Source organism: Macrotis lagotis, chromosome 2 (assembly GCF_037893015.1).
Source record: "Macrotis lagotis isolate mMagLag1 chromosome 2, bilby.v1.9.chrom.fasta, whole genome shotgun sequence".
In the NCBI taxonomy this organism is placed as follows: domain Eukaryota; kingdom Metazoa; phylum Chordata; class Mammalia; order Peramelemorphia; family Peramelidae; genus Macrotis; species Macrotis lagotis.
Genome location: NC_133659.1, coordinates 80233476 through 80256011, shown reverse-complemented (window position 1 = coordinate 80256011; position 22536 = coordinate 80233476). Strand labels below are relative to the sequence as shown.

At 38.1% G+C, this 22536-nt stretch overlaps 1 protein-coding gene across 1 annotated transcript in view; it reads left to right on the top strand.

Moving 5' to 3' along the window:
• Positions 1 to 1758: 1758 nt before the first annotated feature.
• NIBAN1 (niban apoptosis regulator 1) overlaps positions 1759 to 22536 on the top strand; it is a 186127-nt gene continuing 165349 nt past the window's right edge. The window contains exon 1 of the mRNA XM_074222223.1: positions 1759 to 2804. Within this exon, the coding sequence (XP_074078324.1) occupies positions 2750 to 2804 (55 nt within the window). The 5' untranslated portion in view covers positions 1759 to 2749. The remainder of the gene's footprint in view (positions 2805 to 22536) is intronic.

Below are 22536 nucleotides of genomic sequence, written 5' to 3'. Positions count from 1 at the left end.
AAAATAAAATATAAGAGATAGCAAAATTACATAATAAGATGTGTGTTTTAATTAAAGGTAATAGTCTTTGGTCTTTGTTCAAACTCCACAATTCTTTCTCTGTATACAGATAGTATTCTCCATCGAAGATACCCCAAAATTGTCCCTGATTGCTGCACAGATGGAATGAGAAAGTCCATTAAGATTGATCATCAACCCCATGTTGCTGTTATGGTGTACAGTGTTCTGGTTCTGCTCATCTCACTCAGCATCAGTTCATGCAAATCCTTTCAGGCTTCTCTGTTCCCATCCCTCCTGGTTTCTAATGGAACAATAGTTTTCATAACGTACATATACCACAATTTGTTCGGCCATTCTCCAATTGATGGACACTCAATTTCCCATTCTTTGCCACCACAAACAGGGCTTCCATGAATATATTTGTACAAGTGATGTTTTTGCCCTTTTTCATGACCTCTTTAGGGTATAGACCCAGTGGTGGTATTGCTGGTTCAGAGGGTATGAACATTTTTATTGCCCCTTTGAGCATAATTCCAAATTATTCTCCAGAAAGGTTGGATGAGTTCATAGCTTCATCAACAGAGACAGAGAGATATATACAGAGAGAGGGAGGGAAGGGAAGGGAAAGGAAGGGAAAGGGGGTAGAGGAAGGGGAGAGAGAGAAAAGGAGAAATAGAGAAAGAGAGTGGTGGGAGGGAGGAAAGAAAAAAATGAAAGGACAGAGAAAGGAGGAGAGAGAGAGAGAGACATAGAAAGTCAGAGAGAAATAAGTGGAGGGAGGAAAGAAGAAAGATGGAGACAGTGAGAAAGGCAAATAGAAGGGGTCAGGTAGGTTATGAAGAATTTTGAAAGTCAAAAGATGATGTTATATTTGATCCTGGAGGTAATAGGGAGTCACTGGATTTATCAAATAGTCGGGTAATATAATCAGACCTCAGTTTTAGGAAGAACAATTTTTCACCTGAGTGAAGGATGGACTAGAGTGGGGAGAGACTTGAGAGAGGAATGTTACAAGAGATGTCTCTTGGAAGAAGAGGAGGCAGAGAGATGTTCAGAACTACACATTTTATTTTTTTTAGGTTTTTGCAAGGCAAATGGGGAAGAGGCTTGCTCAAGGCCACACAGCTAGGTGATTAAGTGTCTGAGACCGGATTTGAACCCAGGTAGTCCTGACTCCAGGGCCGGTGCTTTATCCACTACGCCACCTAGCTTCCCCTACCTAGAACTCAACATAAATTAAAAGCAAAAGATATTAATAAAAATTAAAAAGAAAAAATGGAGCTTAAGTTAAAGTAACGACTAGACACTTATAATGTGACCAGATAAAATTCTTTTTTCCCCTTTTTCTTTTTTTTTAATTAAAGATATTGAGTTTTACAATCCCCCCCCCCCCCAATTTTACTTCCCCCCCCCCCCCCGGAAAGCACTCTGTCAGTCTTTACTTAGTTTCCATGTTATACATTGATCCAAATTGAGTGTGATGAGAGAGAAATCACATCCTTAAGGAAGAGACAAAAAGTCTAAGAGATAACAAGATCAGACAATAAAGATATCTGGTTTTTTCTAAATTAAAGGGAATAGTCCTTGCACTTTGTTCAAACTCCACGGCTCCTTCTCTGAATACAGATGGCACTGTCCATTGCAGACGGCCCAGAATTGTTCCCAACTGTTGCACTGATGGAATGAGCGCGTCCTTCAGGGTTGAGCATCACCCCCATGTTGCTGTTGGGGTCAGGTAAAATTCGTTATGGAACTCTTGCTAGGGTTTTCCACTTCCCAGAATCTACCGCTCTACCAGGACTGCATCTTATTAAGAGACCATCAAAGATAAGAGTTTGGGAAGTGAACAATAGTTTAGTCATTTTCACCATTTCCCCTGGATACAGGTTGATTTAGATGAACCATTGGTTGAGTCCCACAATGCCTTGCACCTGGATGCCTTGAAATGAAAGTCGAGAGTAAAAGGAATCCTACAGGTCCCCCGAGTCTATGCCTTAATTAAGAGATTATATGGAGCAGAATCTCATAGACTGAACCATTTATGCTCTCTCTTTCCCTGCCCTACGTCTCTTTTCTCCCTCTCCTTCCTTGGTAGATTTTCTTCTGGAAAGGGAAAGAGGCCAGGCTATGCGTGTGGTACAGGTTGGCAGTTTCTGAACTACTGGAAACTCAGATTTTGGGACCTTGTACCTTATTTCGCTTGGGAATGGGGAAACCCCATACTTCTCCCAAAGTTGTAGTTTTACTTTCCCTGTAGGAAAAAAAGCAGGACCTCCTTCCCCTGGGCCTTATCCACCCTGGGGTGCAGGGCTGGAGAGACAGACCAACAGGGAGAGCGGCAAAGTGAAGAATCTGAGTCGGGGAGAGGGAAAACTGCAGAGAAGTCTTGGAGCTGCGAATCTGCAGAGAAAATCCGGCCCTCCTGCCTCACACTGCCAGGGGGCGAGGGCCAGAGGAGGCGTCTCAGAAGGCGGTGCTTCTAGGAGGAAGTTTACGTTTTAATTGAAGAAACCGGGGAGAGAAAACCCCCAGGCCGGGACCGGGGAACCTGCCACATCCCTCGGAGCTGCCAGCCTCCGGTGACTGCAGCGCGGGGCGTGTGGCGGCCACTCCAGGGCAAGGGCTGCCCAGTGGGAGCCGCCTGTCCCGCCCCCAGCCCCCTCCCCGCGTGGGGTGAAGCCGCGGGAGTCCGGGGCAGAGCAGCCTCCGAGGCCCAGCCGCAGCCGGCCTCCGCCTCGGCCTCAGCACCATGGGCGGATCTGCCTCCAGCCAGCTGGACGAGAGCAAATGCGCTTATATCCAAGGTACCTCCGGCTCCCCCCGGGAGGGCAGCGCTCCCCGGGCTCTCGGGGACCCCTCTGGGTTCTGGAGCAGGACTCGGGGATGGGGGCTCCCCAGTCCCTCACCCCAAGCTTGGCCGCAAGGTCTCCTCACCTGGCCTTCTCGCCTCCCCCCCCCTTCTTCTCCGGCCTGGGGACCCTCGGGTGTGTGAGGATCTCAGACCGGCCGGTGGTGTTCCCCAAGGTCCTGGCCGGGCTCCTCCATGGGGATCCTCCAAGCCCGCGCTGGAGGGTTGAGAGAAGCGGAGGATGTCAAGGACTGGCGAGGCGACGGGTCCAAAGGGAGGACAAGTTGCCAGGGAGCGCAGGTGGGAGGCGGGGGTCTTGCGCCCCTCTCCTGGGAGCCCTGGGCACTGCCCGGCGCGCCCTGGCCCCCAGACAGCTCGAGCCTCCTCACTTGGAGGGCAGGGGAGGACCGCTGAGCCTCCCCGGGCTCCTCGGGAAGCCTTAGCCTCAAACCAGGATTCCCCTCTCTGCCCCCTGCGGTTGGCGTTCCTTTTCCTGGTAGCGTAGACGGGGCTTATTCCCTTAGAGAGTAAAAAAAAGAGGCGACGTCTTGGCTTTCCCAAGTTGGAAAGGGTCCTTTCCTTGAGCCAGAGGGAGGCAAAGCAGAAGAGAAAGTCTCCTGTTTTGCAAGCGTTGCAAAAGAGCGCAGATAAAGGGAAGCTGAGCTTTGGGAAGGAGAGGCTGGTACTGGAAGGATTTGGGGACAGTAACAAAAGCGAACCGAGCGGCTGCATGAATGACAGATGGCACCCCCCCCCCTTCCCAGGTACTGGAGGTGTTGTCAGTGGCATCCTCAAAGAAAGGGGGCAGCCCCCGCAGGAGCGGCCAAGGATTCCGAGTCATAAAGTTATCCAGCTTCTGAAGAAGCTAATATTTCTGCTCTCAGAAACGTCTTCTATCGAGCCAGAGCAGGAAAACAAATACTAAACACCGTCATTTAGTCCTCTTTAGGAAACGCCTGAATTGGGACGAATTCTTACGTCTGATACTTTATCCTGGCTTTCAGGGGAAAAAAAAGACTTTTACAAATCTTAGGAAAGTGTTTAGTTCTTTTTCTGTTCATTTTAGAGCACAATACTAGTAAGAGACTCTGGACAAAGGTCAGTCCAGAGCACTTTAAAGAGTCGTTTTTTCCTCTTTATTTTAAAATGCAAGTTTGTTCATCCTTGCATCTGATGAGTCTAGAGAGCTGGATATGTTTCCCCTAGGAATTCTTTTATCTATCTATCTATCTATCTGTCTGTCTGTCTACCTACCTACCATCTGTCTACCTGTCTATCCATCCATCCATCCATCTATCTAGCCACCTAGCTATCCAGTTATCTAACTATCCAGCTACCTAGCTATCTATGTCTTCCTGCTTGCCTGCCTGCCTGTCTATTGTATCTATCCATCTGTTTATTTAGTTTTCCAACTACATGCAGCAGTAGTTTTCAAAAATTGTGGGTTTTTTTGGTTAGGTGCAGAGTTTTACACAGAGCAGTTTAAGGAAGGTCAGTCAGTCAATAAACAAGTATTAAGCTCCTACTATTGTGCCAAGGACTGGGGATACAAAAAAAAGAGGCAAAAGGCAGGACTTAACCCTCCGGAAGCACACAGTCTAATGAAGGATAAAGATAATTGATTTCTTTTTTTAGCTTAGAAATCAGCTCAACAACCATTTATTAAGAGCCTCCTGTCTGCAAAGTCCACAGAAGGGGGACCATCATCATATTTTAGAGGAAAGAAGGGGAGTAAAGATGACACCTTCTGACAACAGGTCAAGACATCAGTTGAAACATTATTTTTATGCAATTGTTTATAAGGAGAAAATATGAACTATTTATATATACATAAGAAATAGAACAATCATAGCATTTTTAGAAAAATAAATCAAAAGAGTAAGGAAAGGCTAATGATTATTTGTAAGAAAATTAAATTATGACTTGAAATTTTAGAAGAATATCTCAGGAAAGATTCTGTGTGCCTATACCTAGAATAGAATTATAGCTAACATTTACATAGCACTTTACATTCTCATTCATTTCTTTTTTAGTCTTGTCTGACTCTTCTTGATCCTATTTGGGGTTTTTTTTTTGGACAAAGCTACTGGAGTAGCTTTCCATTTCCTTCTCTAGCTCATTTCACAGATGAAGAACTGAGGCAACAGAGTAAATGACTTGCCCAAGGTCACACAGCTAGTAAGTGTCTGAGGTCAGATTTGAACTCAAGAAGAGGAGTTTTCCAGTCTCCAGGCCTAAAATTCTATCCACTAGTCCCATTCTACAGGGGAGGAAACAAGTAAAAGTTTATACTCCTAATATTCCAGGTTGGATTTGGATCTAAGTCAATCTTAATTCAAGCATAATTCACCATATTATAACTGCTATTTAAAATCCAGAATTGTTAGTAGGAAAAAGCAGATATTTTAGAATCTGAGGGTGTTGGGTTCAAATCCCAGCTTCAAATCCCACTTCTTAACTACGTCACACCTCGGGCAAGGCACTTCATCTGCTTCATTTTTCTGATTTATGAAATGGGAATAATGATACTTGTATTATCTATTATACATAGTTGCTGAGAAATGTAAGTTGTATACCTCAAAGAGGTATATAAAAGTGAGCTATTATTAGGGAGGCAGCTGTGGTTCACTGAAAAGAATTCACTGCTTTGCTACTTGTTAGCTGTGTGACCTTGGACTACACACTTAATATCTGAGTATTAGTTTCATCATCATAGAACAGAATGGTTTAGATAATAAAATGAGTTAATATATAAAATTTGCTTTGCATTATAAAGTATCACCTAAATGTCTGTTGTTATTATTTATTTGAAGTAGGATTAACACTTTCCAAAGTCAGTTGTTGGCAGGACACTGCACATTTTTTGATGTTGCTCAGTTTTGTTCAATTCTTCATGACTATGTGGACCACAGCAAACCAATACTGTCTTTGGGGTTTTCTTGGTAACAATAGCTAACATTTACATAGCACTTATTATGGGTCAGGCCCTGAGCTAACTTGGACAAGTCGGCGCCCCATCTTGAAAACTAGTTTAATAATACTTGAAAATTTTTCCCTATTGGATTGATATGAGAAAAGTGCTTTATAAATTCTTGTCATGGGTTATAATTCTGAGTTAATTTTTTGTTTAATCATTTTTCAGTCATGTCTGACTCTTTCATGACCCTTGTTGGGGTTTTCTTAGCAAAGATACAGGAGTGGGTTGCCATTTTTCTTCTCTAGTGAATTAAGGCAACCACTGGTTAAAGGAGTTACCTAGGATCACAGAGTTGCTAAGTGTCTGAGGTCAAATTTGAGCTAGATCTTCCTGACTCTCTCAGCTTAATGCTCTATCCACTGAATCGCCTGCCTTCACTGTATACATTGCCGTCATCAAAATATTAAACCCTCATGAAGAATTAAAATAATTATATACTTTAAAGCACAATTATCGAGCCATGCATGCGGAAATACCAATATGCTTGTTGCTCAAACAGTGGTTAAGGTCCCTGATCCTTTCCTATTTGTAGCAGAACCCTTAGTTGGGTAGATCTTTTACAAAGTTATGCATAAATAGGGGAGGAGGAAAAAGACCAAATGCCAAGGAAGAAAATAAACCAGCACTTCATATGAGACTACCTGCCTTCATTCCCCCTCCATCTAAAAAAGAAAAGTATTATTTAAAAAAAAGTTTGATACGGTCTGCAGTTGTCTGTTTGTTTTTTGCTCTTGAAAAGGATCATGACATTGGGGAGGTGATGCCATCACATACGAGTGAACTGGATTTAAGTGAGGGAGGTTGAGTAAAGTCACCAGTCTCACTTTCTTCTCTGGAGTCAACTGGGCCCAGAGGATAGATGGATCAGGATGACTGGAGATGGCCTTGGAGGTTGTGAAAGCTCTTGACTTTTTTAACTAAGGTCTTTAACAGGTCTCAGTGTTTTTGAGGCTATGCCTTTCAGTGATTAAGGTTAGATAAGAAATGAAGCAGAGATTGACCTCTTGTACCTAGTTAAAAATAAAAATCAATCAGGGAAGAGAAGACCCTTTAGGGTTTCTAGACAAAACAAAAATAATTCCTATTTACATTTACTCTGAACCAATCTGGGCCCAAACAGTGACCAAATGAGGCTTGGCTTGGGATCTATTGTTGTCTCTGACAGCCAGAGTGATTTGGGTTTAAGGCATGGTCCTTAAGGAAGACAAACCTCAAGATTTCTTATGAGGTTTCAGTGATCAAAATGTACATTCTTATGGACAGAGCACCCACAGGTAAGTATAACACCATATGTGGACAGAAGGCAGGTAAAGAAGAAAGGAAGAAAAAAAGCAAAAAAAAACAAAACAAAAAAGGAAAGATGCTGTGCTGCCCAACTGATCAGTTCCAACTGGGCTACCAATGGGGTAAGTCCTCCTCCTATTCACAGAGGTTGCTGTTTGTCCTTCATTTTTGAAGAGGACCATGACATCAAGGAGGTAATGCCATGATCTACAAATAAACTAGATTTAAGTGAGGGAGGACTGTTCAAGTTCATTAGTCTCATATTCTCCTCTGGAGCCAGTTGGATCAAGTGGCCAGATATATGGATCAGGATGACTGGAAAGCCCTGGATGCAGTGAAGACCTATGGTTTATAGATAGCACATAAATAAAATATCACAGGATTGTACATTTATGTTTCTGAACCTACCAACTCCCTCCTTGTATAGGACACTTGATGTGCATATGAGACTGTTTTAATTGTTACAGAAGTTTATGGGATGATAGAGTCTGAGGAAAAGTTTGAGTACAAATCTATGCTTTTTTTTTTTTCATGACATAGCTGCCAATGAGGTCCTTGATTTGAAAGGCAGAGCTATATAGTGGCAATGAGCTATAATAGGAATTAAAAATACCATCTCTGCCTCTTGTAACCTATGTGAACTTGGGTAAGTCCCTTGAATTTCTCTGGTCCTCAGGTTGAGATGACCACTGGATTTTCTTTCTAGATCTCTGTCGCTGAGATGATATCTTTCTCTAAAGTGTGATTAAAATTTAATGAGAAAGAAATGATTAGTTTCATGTATTTGAATGAGATTAATAATTTTATTTTTTCATTCTATAGATGTCTAATGCTTGTAGACTTTCTCAATGATATAGATATATGAAATGTAAAATGAGGAGGGGGCTGTGGGATTTTAGTGGTATGTACTTAAACATTTGAGTTTGAATTACTTTTTTTGTTCTTGGTAAAGTCATTATTCTTTCATTCCATATTGGCCTGTTCTTTTTTTGTTCAGTCATTTTTCATTTGTGCCTGTCTTGTGCTCCTATTTAGAGTTCTTTTGGCAAAGATACTGGAGTGATCTGTCATTTTCTTCTCCAGCTCATTTTACAGATGAGGAAACTGAGGTACATAAATTTAATTGACTTGCCCAGGGTCCCATAGTTAGGAAGTATCCAAGGCCAGATTTGAACTCAGGAGAATGAGTCTTCTTGACTCCAGGCCTGGCACTCTATCCACTGTGTCATTTAGCTGCCCCTGGTCTGTTGGAAACCTTTGGAATAATTAGGAGCTCCCTCATGTGTATGTTAAGATACTTCATTCTATCCTGTGGAAAAAAGGGACTTAGAAATGTGAAGTTTTGTTATCAGACCTTTTCTGACAGACTTATGTGCTATTTCCCTCCATTCCAATATCTGAATGGAAGGGATCCTTTTGCCCATCATTGATATTTTCCAAATCATGTTTTGTAACTTCCTTTGTGATTACTGTCATGAAAAAAGTCATAAGAGTAATCGCACAGGGATGATTTCAATTTCTGGTTCTTCAAGCCTATTTTTAGTGTCAGCTTTTTTAATGAAAGACAAGTTACATGATCCACTGTAGTCAATCTATGGCATTTCTTCTGTGCAAAATTACTACTGCAAAAATGTTGCAGAGGCCAGGTCAGCAGCAATAACAGCCAGGTTTTTTTTTTTATTTTTTATTTTGGGAGCTGCCTAAAACCATATGGTAGTTTCTAAAAGAATCACTTTCTTCTGTTGGAAATAGTTTTATTTCCTTTTTTTTATTGGCACTGTATTTTTTAAATGAAATTGAAAGGAAATAAAATTACCAACAGCTCAGCCTTGATGTATTAATATTGCAGTTCCATCCTATGTGGAATATGTCTTGGGGTAAGACAGCCACGATTTTCCAGGCATCCCACAAAGGTTTTAGACTGGGTGGTAGAAACTGACAAAAAAAATTATCATTATTTCTAGCTCTGCCATCAATTAGTGTTTATATTGGAGAAATCATTTTTCAACTTGGTAGCTCCATTTCCTCATCCCAAATTCAATTCAGTTGAAAACAATGATCAATTATTACATTTTAAGTATAAAGGATAAAAAGATGAAAAAAAAAGTTCATCATCCTTGCCCTTAAGTAGTTTATACTTTAGAGGGGGAGTAATTCAAGATATGAATAATTAAACTAATTAATATTTATCACTTGAGTAGTTAGGTGGTACAGTGGATAGAGTATCAGACCTGGAGTCAGGAAGACTCAACTTCATGAGTTCAAATCTGACCTCAGATGCTAATTGTGTGACCCTGGGCAATTCACTTAACCTCATCTGTAAAGCTTTGTCATCTGTAAAATGAGCTGGAGAAGGAAATGGCAAACCATTCCAGTATCTTTGCCAAGAAAAACACCAAGTGTGAACAGACATGACTGAAAAATGACTCAACAACAACAAAAAATTAATATTAATGATAAATAAATAACCTATGATAAGAATTTATAAAGCACTTTTCTCATATCAACCCAATAGGGAAAATTTTTCAAGTATCATTATAATAGTTTTTGAGATGGGGCATTGACTGGTGGCACAATGGATAGAGCACTGGCCTTGGAGTCAGGAGGACAGGAGTTCAAATTTGACCCCATACACTTGACTCTTACTAGCTGTGTGATCTTGAACAAGTCACTTAACCCTGATTCCCTTGCACCCCCAGTCATCTCCAGTCATCCTGATTCATATCTGGCCACCAGAAACAGATGACTCTGAAGGAGTGAGACTGGTGACTTAGCACAGCACCCCCTCACTCAAAGCCAATTCATGTGCTTGTCATGGCATCATTTTCCTGGTCTTCTTTGAAAATGAAGGACAAACATTATTCATAAAGTTAGCTTAGGACCTGGTTCATAATGAGCCCTATTTAATTAGCTATTGATAATATCAAATGAGATGATGTTTATAAACTATTTTGCAAACATGAAAATGATCATATAAATGCTAGGTTTTATCTGAGTCAGGCAACATACCTGCTATTTGCCTCAGTTTCCCCATCTGGAAAATGAAGATAATAAGAGCATCTACTTTCTAGGGTTGTTGTGAGGATTAAATGAGAAAATATTTGTAAAATTCTTTGCAAACATGAAGTTGTTATATTAATGTTGCTATTATGTGAACTCCATATTATGCATTTCTAGTAAGCACTTGCTGTTACTACAAGACCAAAGCAAAGTTACTGCCCTCAAGAAGCTCATATTCAAAAGGTGAGAAGTTTTTACTTGTAGGTTATTAGGAAAGAACCTGTACTGTGAGAATGAAGTACAGTACTCTCTATAGGGGCACCCACACTACTGTGCTGGCCTGAGTCCTTTGAAGTCAGAGGATCTGAGTTCAAATATGTTTCTCATTACCTCTGTGACCATGGGCAAAGCACTAACCTCTCAGGGATTCATGTGTAAAATGACAATTGATGTTCTCACCTTGTGATCCCAAAGAATCAGACTGGTCTGAATACCTTCACCACAAAGAGGGAAAAGTTAGGATTTAGAGAATCACAAAGAGTGAAAGGAATCAGAAAGGAATCAGAAAACATAGGTCCAAATCCTAGCACTCTCTTACTAGCTGGGCTTTGTTGAGTAAATATTATAACTTCTCCAGGTCTCAGTTTCCTTTTCTGTAATGTTAGGGGATTGTTATAAAAGACTTTTTGAGGTCTCTTCTAGCTCTCAGTTTAGGTTCCTGATTTCCATAGAAGGTGTCTATGCATATAGATTATTCTGACTACCCTGGGAAGGGCCTCTAACAACCAGGTTAGGCTAGTCCTGAATCTTGGAACTCTCCCAGACCAAGTAGAAGTGTGAAAGAGGAAAGCCAAGGGAAGTGAGGACCCAGTTCAAGTGATAAATATATACCATTAAATATAATACATATTATTAACAATTGTTTTTGCTGTTCAGTAATTTCAGCCATATACAACATTTCATGATCCCAATTGGAGTTTTCTTGGCAGAGATACTGGAGTGGTTTGCCATTTCCTTCTCTAGCTCATTTTATAGATAAAGAAATTAAGGCAAACAGAGTTAAGTGACTTGCCCAGGGTCACAGAGCTAGAAGTGTTTAAGTCATATTTGAATTCAGGAAGATAAGTTTTTCTGATTCCAGACTCTATTCACTGTGCCACCAAGTTGCTACCTTAATATAAATATGTTACACTAAATATTATTAAATACAAACTGTTAAAGTTTAAAGCTTCACTAAGACTTTTGAAACATTCTGTATTGATTTTCAACTTGCTGTTTTTTGTTCTTGCTGTGTCTGTGCATAATTAGAACCTGATGAAGCCAGTGGAAATTTGGAATGAGGAGCACTCTTGAAAGATGGGAACTGCTATAGTGAAGAAGTACTTAGAGTTAATTCTGTTTTCATGTATATGACAGTGTAATATAATGGCTAGAAAGCTATTTTGAAGCTAAGACAACTTGGGTTCAAGTCCTATCAAGTCCTATCCTATCATACTGCCTGGGTGACCTAAACAAATCATTAATTTTTCAGTTCTCTAAGGACAGTGATGTCAATGCCCAATAAAAACCCAATAGACCACTAAACCCATACAAAGATTCCTGCTGTCCACATAGCAACTTCGAAAACCACATAGTAACATTATCTGTGTTCTTTTATACATTTTTGTTAACTTGTGCAAGTCATTTAATCTATTTTCCTTAGTTCCTCATCTGTAAAATGGGGATACCCTAGAGAAGAAATGGTAAACAACTCTAATATCTTTGCCAAGAAAACCCCATGACTTTGTCCATGGGGTCATCTAGAGACAGGCATGATTGAATGACTAAACAACAGTGTTATAGTTTATTTATTTCTTTGTTTTGTTTTTAAAATTTTTTATTTAAGGCAATGGGATTAATTGACTTGCCCAAGGTCACACAGTTAGGTAATTATTAAGTGTCTCGAGGTCAAATTTGAACTCAGGTCCTCCTGACTCCAAGGCTGGTTCTCTTTCCACTGCCCCACCTAGCCACTCCTATTTTTATTTATTTTGTTAAATATTTTCCTTTTACATTTTAATCTTGTTCTGGAGTTTTGGATTGCAGGTGTGATACTTGCTCTAGCTATACATAGGATTATAAATTGTAGAGAGAGTGCAGACCTTCATTGGTAGAGGGAGTTTCTTCATCCTGAGAATTCCCTATCCCACCCAGTATTCCTAGCTTTAGTCATGGATGCCTTTAGGTGAGAGAATCTCAAGGAAACCTAACTATCCTTGGATAAAGTTACCAAGAATATTTCAGTGTCTACTTATTTTGCCTTCTTTCCTTAAGGAAAAGGGAGTATTCTGAAAAAACTTATAAAGAGAATGGAACTGCCAGGCCAAGAATTTGGAATGGGACTCAGCTATCTCTCCACTGTCCCACACGAATGGGGTCCAGTGCCAATCTTGATAAAGTTTTTGGAGAGAGAGATAAGTTAGTCCATGACTCACCAATGAAAGCAGTTTAAGGGGACAAATTGCATAAATTGAGAGAATGATTAATACTGTGGAGACTGTGATAGTGACAGCACTGATTCATTTGTTATAGTCTAGGAAACAGACTTTAATTTTCCTCCATTGAAAACTCTGGAAGGTGTAAATTGGATGATCTGAAGATGTAAAGGGCAACATTCTTTTGACAGCTCCCCTATTTGAGCCAAGCCGATGGAAATATTTTCTTCTAAATCTAATTTTGAAAGTGACTGTATGATAATTACATTGACAGCATGTTGCTGTCGTTTCATACTTCAGCTTGGAAATTTAAATTCTTTGCCAGTAAAACTGGCAAAATAAATAAAAAACAAACAAAAATAGCAGACAAATAATAGCCCTCAAAGGCAAATATATATGTAAGATGGTTTAAGCACAATAGTCACCTTTATATTATAGTCATTATAAATAAAACTTAAATTAAGAATGGGGGAGGGGTTGAAGTTCAGTGTGTAGTTAGAGGGGAGAACTATAAAGACAGCTACACTTTAAAAATTTTTTTTGACAGCTATACTTTGATTAAGACAAATGAGTTATAAGTAGGCCACAATAGCTGAAATTTTAATAGTTCATGAATAACCACCCAAATTTAAACACACACACACACATATACAGCCCAACAACACTAAATGCAATGGAGATTTTTCCCTTTTGAAAATGGAAAATTCAGTTTAACAAGAGACAGGCAAGTTCCTGCCAATAAAAGAAAAATTAATGCCTTCTTTGGAAAGTGTTCTTTGGACTGTATATCATTGTGGATTCTTTTTTTAAGGGAGAGAATGGTAAGGGTAGGAGGGAAGGTTTATGATATCAGGTTACGAATATACTTTTTCAAGTTTGTAGGTCTCCAAACCAGAAAAAGACATTTTTGAAAGATTTATTTGGAAAGATACAATGTGAGTTTCCTCATCCTGGGAGTCTCCAGATGTTATTAAAAAAAAAAGAGCAAGTCACAGTTTGAGGGGAATTTAAGGAGGGGTAATAATGCCACATCTAGTGCCAGGCTGGAAAGATGGCCTGTCATGCCAATGGGATTGTACAGGGATGATCCTGGATAAGATAGTGTGTTAAAAAGATTGGCTTTTGGGGGTGGCTAGGTGGCATTGTAGATAGAGCACTGACCCTGGAGTCAGGAGTACCTGAGTTCAAATCCGACCTCAGACACTTAATAATTACCTAGCTGTGTGGCCTTGGGCAAGTCACTTAACCCCATTGCCTTGCAAAAAAACCTAAAATAAAAAATCTTAAAATAAAAAAAAGATTGGGCTTTTGGGGCAGTTAGATGGCACAGGATAGAGCACCAGCCCTGGAGTCAGGAGTGCTTGAGTTCAAATTCGGCCTCAGACACTTAATATTTACCTAGCTGTGTGGCCTTGGGCAAGCCACTTAACTCTATTTGCCTTGCAAGAACCTATTAAAAAAAAAAGATCAGGCTTTGGTCTCTCTTTCCCCTTCCTTCTCTTCCTTTGGTCAAAAAACTCCAATTCTTTAGCTGTTCCTCTTTTGGATATATATGTTCTGTTAATTCACTTAGTCTAGAGAGTTTTAGAAACCCATTTCCCTAGATCTGCTTTCTTGGTTCTGAATTTTTCCAGATGCCTACCTTTCCTATGCCAACCACTCCCCATTTAGTATTTCTAGCTCCTGGACCCCCTTCTTTCCCTTTCCTTTCTAATTGAATTTTTCTTGTGTTCATATCTAGTGGTCCAAGATGTTATGAAGGAATTCTGGGAAAATGGACTGTCATATGAGATATTTTTGTCTTTATTGTTTAACCTGTTTCTAAACAGTGAGAATTTCAATAGTAGGGTTAAGAAGAGGGATTTTTGAGGGGTTAAGCCCTGCAAATTCCTTTCCTTAGGAAAGAGCCTATGTTTGTAGGGAAAGTTTTGTGGCAATGACTCCAAGTCAATGAACAAAGAATATGCCACATGTCTGAGATGACACATAGTCATGGCAGGTCTATCCAATTTCTCTTTTTCATCTTATTAAAGCAGCTTTCATATGCCTACATTTCCCACCCTCTCAAAGAAACAGAACTTTAAGTCAATACCTTTTTCCCACTGATATTCCTTCAAATATTTGAAAATGTCTCTGTGTAGTCTTCTCCAGGCTAAATATTCCTAGATTCTGCATCTAAATTCATATGAAATGGACATAAGACCCTTCACAAACTAAAGTGAATAGAACTGAAGCCAATATCTTTAAAGCCATCTTATCATCTTTAGGGTTCATCTCAATCCAACAAGTATTTATTAAGCTCTACTATATGGTCAACTTTGTGTTAGGTATCAAGGATACAAAGGCAAAACAAAATATTCCTTTAACTTTAAACTTCTAATCTACTGGGGATTATTTAAGTCATTTAAGGAGCTAAATAAATAGAACATAATTTGAAGATGGAGAGAACATTTATTAAGTGACCACTATATCACCCTCTTAGGTTGGGGAGCAGGGATATGAGGATGACAGAGACGACAATGAAATAGTCCTTGCTCCCAAGGAATAAGTATTCTGTTGCTATTGCATGAACATAAGTATTTACATTGTGTGTGTGTGTGTGTGTGTGTGTGTGTGTGTGTGTGTGTGTGTACACGATTTGAACTCAGGTACTCCTGACTCCAGGGTTAATGCTCTATCCACTGCGCCACCTAACTGCCCCTTTTTAAATTTTTTTTAATACATATATATTTTATAGTTATTCTTGGAGGAAGGTACCAGCAGCTGGAGAGATCAGTAAAGGCATGAAGATGACACCTGAGTTGATTTATGAAGGAATGTAAAGATTTTAAGAGGATGACATACAGGTCAGAGAATAAAAAATAGGTCACTTTGTCTGGAATGTTGAATGCATGAGGAAGAGCCATGTAAAACATTTCTGAAAAGTTAAGCAAGACTGTGAATGATTTTAAATGCCAGAATAAGGAATATGATTCATATCCAATAGACAATAGTGAGTCACTGAACCTTTTAGAACAGGGGAGTGACAATCAGACCTGTCCTTTAGGAAGACCATTTTTAGCAGCTTTGTGGAAAATGGATTGGAAGGAGGAAGAGAATCTAAGAGTGTAATTAGATGACTTAATAGTCCAGATAAGAAAAAATGGTTTGAATTAGAATTGTAGCTTTATGAATGTGTAGAAATGAATGCATGTGAACTGAGTGGCAGAAATAGAATTGACAAGATGTGGCAAGAAGTTGGATATATAGAGGGAGAAAGACACCAAAGACTTAAATGTGACTTTGAGGCTGTAAGCCTGCATGACTGGAAGGATTATGGTAACTTCAACAGAAAAGGGAAGTCTTTAGAAGGCAGGGAGGGGAATAAACATTTTTGTTGCATATGCTTTGGGTCTGACATTGTGCTGAGCACTTAGAAACAGATTTGGGGTGAAGATGATCAGTTTTACTTTGTGATAAACAATGGCAATCCTTTCAAGAACATCTTTTTCCTATACTTTTATTAATACAGTCTAAAATTGTAGTTTTCTTAGTAACTACTTCACAGTATTGTCTTATTTTATACTTTCAGCCAAATAAAATTTCTCATTATTTCAGCAAGTTGAGATAATTTTGATTCATTTGCTTATTCATCCAAACTTTGAACCACATGTACAAACCAATAAAAATGTTGACCAGGGCAAGGCTATGGGCAGAACCCTGTGGTACTCTTTCCAACAGTTCATGTTTAACATCAGTAGTTCACATCTATCATGAGAGATTTGCTTGTTGAAATTAAGATTTATCATCCTTATGGAAATCCTCTGAGCTATCTGTCTAAGAAGTAAAAAAAGTTAATAGGGTAGTTTGGGAAGACTTGTTTTTAGTGAACCCATGTTAATTCTTAGTTATCACTACTTTCTTTTTTAAAAAATACTTGAAAAACATCTTTTTTTTTTTTTTAATAAGTCAGTCCACAGCATTTTGGTGGAGATTGACATCTAGTTGATTCAGAATCCATTTCCCTCTTCATCCCCCTCTTCCACTATGAAAATTGTCTTCAGTCGTCTTGTCTTCAGTTTTCTGATATTCTTCCCTAGCATGTAATATATATTCTCTATTGCTCTCTTCCATAGCTATATCTGTTGTAGTTCTACTCATGGTTCCAGGGGTATATTCTTCTCTACACTTCCTCAGTCTCTGAGGAAATAGTCTTAAAACTGCATAGTTCTGTATAATATTGGTACTATCAAGTTCATGTCAAGATGTGGCTTGACCACTGAGTCCTTCTACTGGGTTGGGGTCCTAAAGATCACTCCTGAAGATAGCTCTTTGGAGCATCAATCTGCAATGTCTACAGAACCTGTCCTGGTTTCTACTCCCCATTTCCTAAGGATTATTCTCCTGACCTTTGAAATTCCTAAAGTCAAAGACTCCTTATATAGATTGGAAAAGAACAAATGAAAAGACCAAGGTCTGGCTTTGGAGTAGGAGAAAATCCCAAGATCCTTCCTTCCCTTTATAGCATTGTGTCATGATGGACACCACTAAGGAATCATTGATTAAAGTCAATGGACCTGACCAAAACTGACCTGGCAGCTGTTCAAAGATACTCACAATTCAAGTAATATAGCCAATAGAAAACATATAGTTTTCTCCCAAACACATAGTCAAACAAAACAAGTTATAGAATGTCCATACATCCAACTCAGTCTCTGCAATGCACTTCACTTACATGTCATTTTTCTTCCAGAAGACACTCCTTAGGATCCATATGGAGAAGTTCTATCAACTAAGCAAATTGTTGGGATCTGAACATGTAGCATACCTCCACTATTATAGTTTGATTCCACATAATTTCTCAAAGGCTATCAAGACTGGTTTGTTCCCTGAACCCAGTGTCCTTCAATGTAATTTATCTGAAATGGAGATATAAATTCCTTTAAAGTATCTAGGTATGCTCTTTGTATATCTACTTCATTTTTTGTGAACTCTATCATTAACATTGTTATGTGTTTTTTGGGGGCAACTAGTTGGTGTAATGATTAGAGAACAACAACATTTTTCAGATATAATTTGTATAATATCATTTTTTGTGATAAACTTTTTCATAAATATCAGAGAAACTTCAAGGGTTTTCGTCATTTTGACATTATGGCTAAAAGTAAATGCCACTTTTTAATTTTTCATCATAAAAAAGTCAGTTATGATTTGATTTCTCGACCCCTTTTATTTGGAGTTTTCATGGCAAAGACTGGAGTAATTTGCCAATTTCCTTCTCTAGTTCATTTTACAGTTGGAGAAACTGAGGCAAACAGGGTTAATTGACTTACCAAGAATCACATAGCTAGTAAGTGTCTGAGGTTACATTTGATCTCAGAACTCTTCTCATATCACCCAAATGCAGACCCAACTTATTGTTTTATTTTGCCTAAAAACTCAGTAAACTGTGCCATAAGAGATTCAAAGAATTTGAAATGGAAGATAATTTTGATTATGTATAATATTTTTGGTTCATATAATAAGTTTAAAACTAATTCCCTGAATGAAGAGCAACGGTGTTGTAAAACTGGTTGCTAAACTTGTGTTGATAAGCCTCTCCAGACTTAGCTCAATTGCTTCTCAGATGATATAGTCTACCGGAGACATTGTCAAAGCTTTGCCAGGGCTTGTGCTCTGTCGACAGCACCTTCAAGAAACTAGGAATACTCTCGAGATCATAGGAGCATAGATTTAGATCTGGGAGGGTCCTCTGAGGTTATTTAGTCCTACTCCCTCATTTTACAGAAGAAATTGAGCCCCAGGGAAATAAAAAGGATTAGTCCAATGGTATACCAGGTAACAAGTTGAAGAACTCAGATTTGCTGCCAGGACTCATTCAAACCCAGGTCCGTGAATCCAATAACCCTTCCATCATACCATGCTGTCTCTCAGATATGGCATAGTAACAGGACTGTAGTAGAGGACTATATTTGAGTAAGTTACTTGATGAATCTTTGTTTAATGGAACTAACTAAAATGTCCTTGAAAATCTGAATACATGAGAAAAGTTTCTCTTTTGTCACATTTATTTCTTTCTTTCCTCTTCTTTCTCACTGTGTTTTTTCCTGATTACCTGGTGAGAATTTCTTTCTTTAGCATCTTCCATCCTTTTAAATTTACTTTCCCTGAAGAGTTTCTAAGCATAAATAAAATCCCATCTTTTCTCTTAGATTTCTAGGACATTTCCTGAAATAAGTTTGTCTTAGATAATATGTCTGCTGGAGACAGCATGCTCTTTTTTTGCTATTAAAATCTCTACAACAGAATGGTCACTTTCTTTTAAGAGTAGTATCACTTCCACATCACCATCCAGTTCCCCCTTGCTGGTTCAAATTAAATCTAAAATAGAAACTCCTTGATTCTCTTCTCTTTTGAGTGATGACATTATTAGTAAGGCTTCCCTTTTCATCTCACAAGAAAGCACCTGCTTGGTAATCCTTTCTGTCCTATACCTATTGGTTTCCCTAGTCAATGACTGTACAACTTTAGCTGGGTATTTTTCTCCTTCCAATTGAAATTTTAAGTTCTCTATGTCAATTCATTGAGGTCCCTGCAAAATATAGTCACAAGATCAAAGCAAGGTCTGGAAAGGACCTTAGAGAGTTTTGAGATGAAGAAACTAAGGCCAAGAGATGTTAAATTACTTGCTTAGGGTCAAAAGGCAGTGTTAAAAAAAATCTTAATACTACTATATAGTCTTTTTAGGCACCAATGTGCCAGAAACAGTTTTGTTTACTTTAACCTTAATCTATGTCTAAGCCATTTCTAATTTGGAGAAAGATGATGCAACTGATATAGCTCCCCAAGCTCTGATGTGACTCTATCTGCCCCAAGACAATTTCAGATAACATTTAAAAATAAGAAAAAGATAGCTTAAAATATAGATTTGGAAATAACATTTCATAAGAAGAACCAAGTCACTATTCCTGTCCTCCCAACCATTCTCTTCAAGTAATCAATGGAATTCCTTTCTTAAATCTTAAATCTAAAAGGAGAATACAAATTGAAATGAAGGGTTTAGTGCCTCCAGCTCAGTGGAAGAGAATATGGAATAGAGTCAAATTAAATCTCTTCAGAGAACAGAGGGACAAGGTTGCCTTAGATAGGTATATCTCCTAATCTAGAAATGTCCTTATGTAAATGAGAGTTACTATTTGTTAAGTGCATAAGTCCTTTTCCCCCATTTGTCCTTTTTTCAGAACTTTCTCTGCCCCATTAATCAGAATTGGAATTAGGAAAATGGCTATAATGGAGAGGTGTGATGTTAAACATCAGGTCCAGGTAGACAGGTCTTTCCTTTTCCTTTCTTCAGGGAGGCTAACTTTAGTAAGAGAAGAACAGTAAGATCCAGCAAAAATGAAAAAAAATTGTTGTAATCTTCAGGGTATTGATATGTTCAACAGTAATCTAGATTTGTAACAATACCCCAAACATGATTTGATCAGGAAGGGTAGAAAACTTGCCATCATCTCTAAAAAGAAACCACTAAGGATCACAGTCAGCTGCCAAAGGTGGATTTTCATTTCATCTAGTATCAAAGGCCCTTCATCTGGCATCCATAGATAGATCTCCAGGGATTCATTAACTTGGATGGGGAAAAAATAAGATTTTAATTTCAATATAATTGATTTTTGGGGTGGCTACGTGGTGCAGTGGCTAGAGCACCGGCCCTGGAGTCAGGAGTACCTGAGTTCAAATCCAGCCTCAGACACTTAATAATTACCTAGCTGTGTGCAAACCATTTAACCCCATTGCCTTGCAAAAACCTAAAAAAACCACAAAACAAAACAAAACAAAAACCAAAAAAATATATAATTGATTTTCTTCTGTATTTTCTTTTATGCATCTTAAAAGCATTCTTTGGACAAAGGTTTTACTATGCTGCCAAAGGGATCCATATCCCAAAAACCTCTGATCTGGAGATTGGGCTTAAAGTATTCCTTGCCTACCTTTTGGAACAAGAGTCAGTAAAAGGTAAATGATAATTTGGGGATCTATAATGTGAAACAATCCAAAATCCTTCAGCCCTAATATCTACCTGATAGAGGATACTAATATTACCACAAATAGAAAAACATCCTAGAAATTGTGAAACACATACAAATAATGTATGTGGGATTATAATGTGGATATAATCAAGTAATCTGAATAACTGCTCATTAATGAATATATGGTTGGTAATGTAGACATAAGCTTAGAATTAGAAACAAATATCAAACTTTAATAGCAACAGTGACAGAAGTGCCAAGTCTTTATAAAAAGATGAAAATTTATGAAAATTGATTTTGATTAAAATGATTTAGTAGGTGAAGATCAATTCAAATATGCAGTTTATAATGAAAGTAAACAGATGAGAATGTTATAAAAAGCAGGAGACCGAGAGATATAAACAGCCATTAGCTGTGAGCTAAAAATTCATAACTGCTAGCTGAGGGAGTTTATAAAAATGTCTCAGAGAAAATGTAACAGAATCTTAAATGTTGAAAATCTCATCTGTACTTGGAAAATTGTATTTCATCTGCCTCAGAATGCTGGAATGATAATAAATCCTATTTGCTAGGATTCTGACAGTGGTGATAGATAGATGAGATAGTTTAGTCACTTTAAATCTGTTTTGAAAAAAAGCACCCTGTATATTCTAGTAAGTTATTCCTTAGTGGAATTTTTCTATCCTTTTAAAACTTATGGTGCTGTATACTTTTTATGATATTTATTGCATTCTGTATTTTATACTTTTCTTGCTCCCTTATTAGATTGTTAGCTCCCCTCTAGTCATATTCCCATCTTTGTATCCCTGCAATAGAGTACATGCTCAGTAAATATATTATTTTTACTGTACCTGGACAAATTTCACAACTTCTCATGGTCTTAGTTTTCTTATCTGTAAAATGAAGTTAATAATAGCAGTAACATTCCAGGGTTATTATGAAGATATATGAGATAATATCTAGAAAGTTATTTGTAAACCTTAAGGCATTATAGAAATGCTAGCTATTATCATTATTACAATCCTTATATTTTTGCTGCATATATTTATATAAAGGCAGCTAATTGGGACAATGGATATTGTACTGGCCTTTCATTAGGAAGACATGAGTTCAAATCCAGCCATAGACATTTATTAGCTGTTTGATTCTGGAAAAGTCACTTAACATTTATTTACCTCAGTTTCTTCACACTGTAAAATGAGGGTAATAATAACACCTACCTCCCAGATTTGATGGGGTAATCAAATGAGATAATATTTATAAGAAAGCATTTAGGGTCTGGCATTAAATCATTCCCTTTTCTTTCCCCATTACAAAAAGAATTGTAAATTGAATTTAATTGCAGTGCTTGATTTTGTAGTAGATACTTAATGAATTTTTGTGATTGAGTCATTGATTTCTTTCTATACAATAATATTCCAATCCCTTCAAATAACAGTTTTCTTTAGACATTCTCTAATGGTTGGGTATTCACTTTTCTGTCCTATCTTTTCTTATTGTTTCATTTGATCTCTACAACAATCAAGGATTCAAACATAGGTCTTTTTGAGTCTAGGTTTAGTGCTCTATTCATGACAGTAGGCTTCCTTTTATGTGTTTCATCTTAAGTAAGAAATATTTCTTACAGGGAAATTGAAATACTTTGATCATTCCTTGAAGGATATTTGCTTTATGATTCTAAATCCTTAATAAGAAATTAACTGAATTGTTGCCATAATTCCAAGACTGCCCTCTTTGTAGACTATTTTTTCTTTATATTTGGAAGTTAACAAATACCAATAAAATGAACATTTTCATATCCAATGTGGAACAGAAGGAGAAGCTTACACATGAAACTGTGAATCTCTGTTTTGTGGAACTTGCTTTTCTTTAAAAGCATATAATAAATTCAACAAGTAATTTCTAAAGCTGTGATTCCTTATGGTTTTCCTTCTGTTCTCTTCT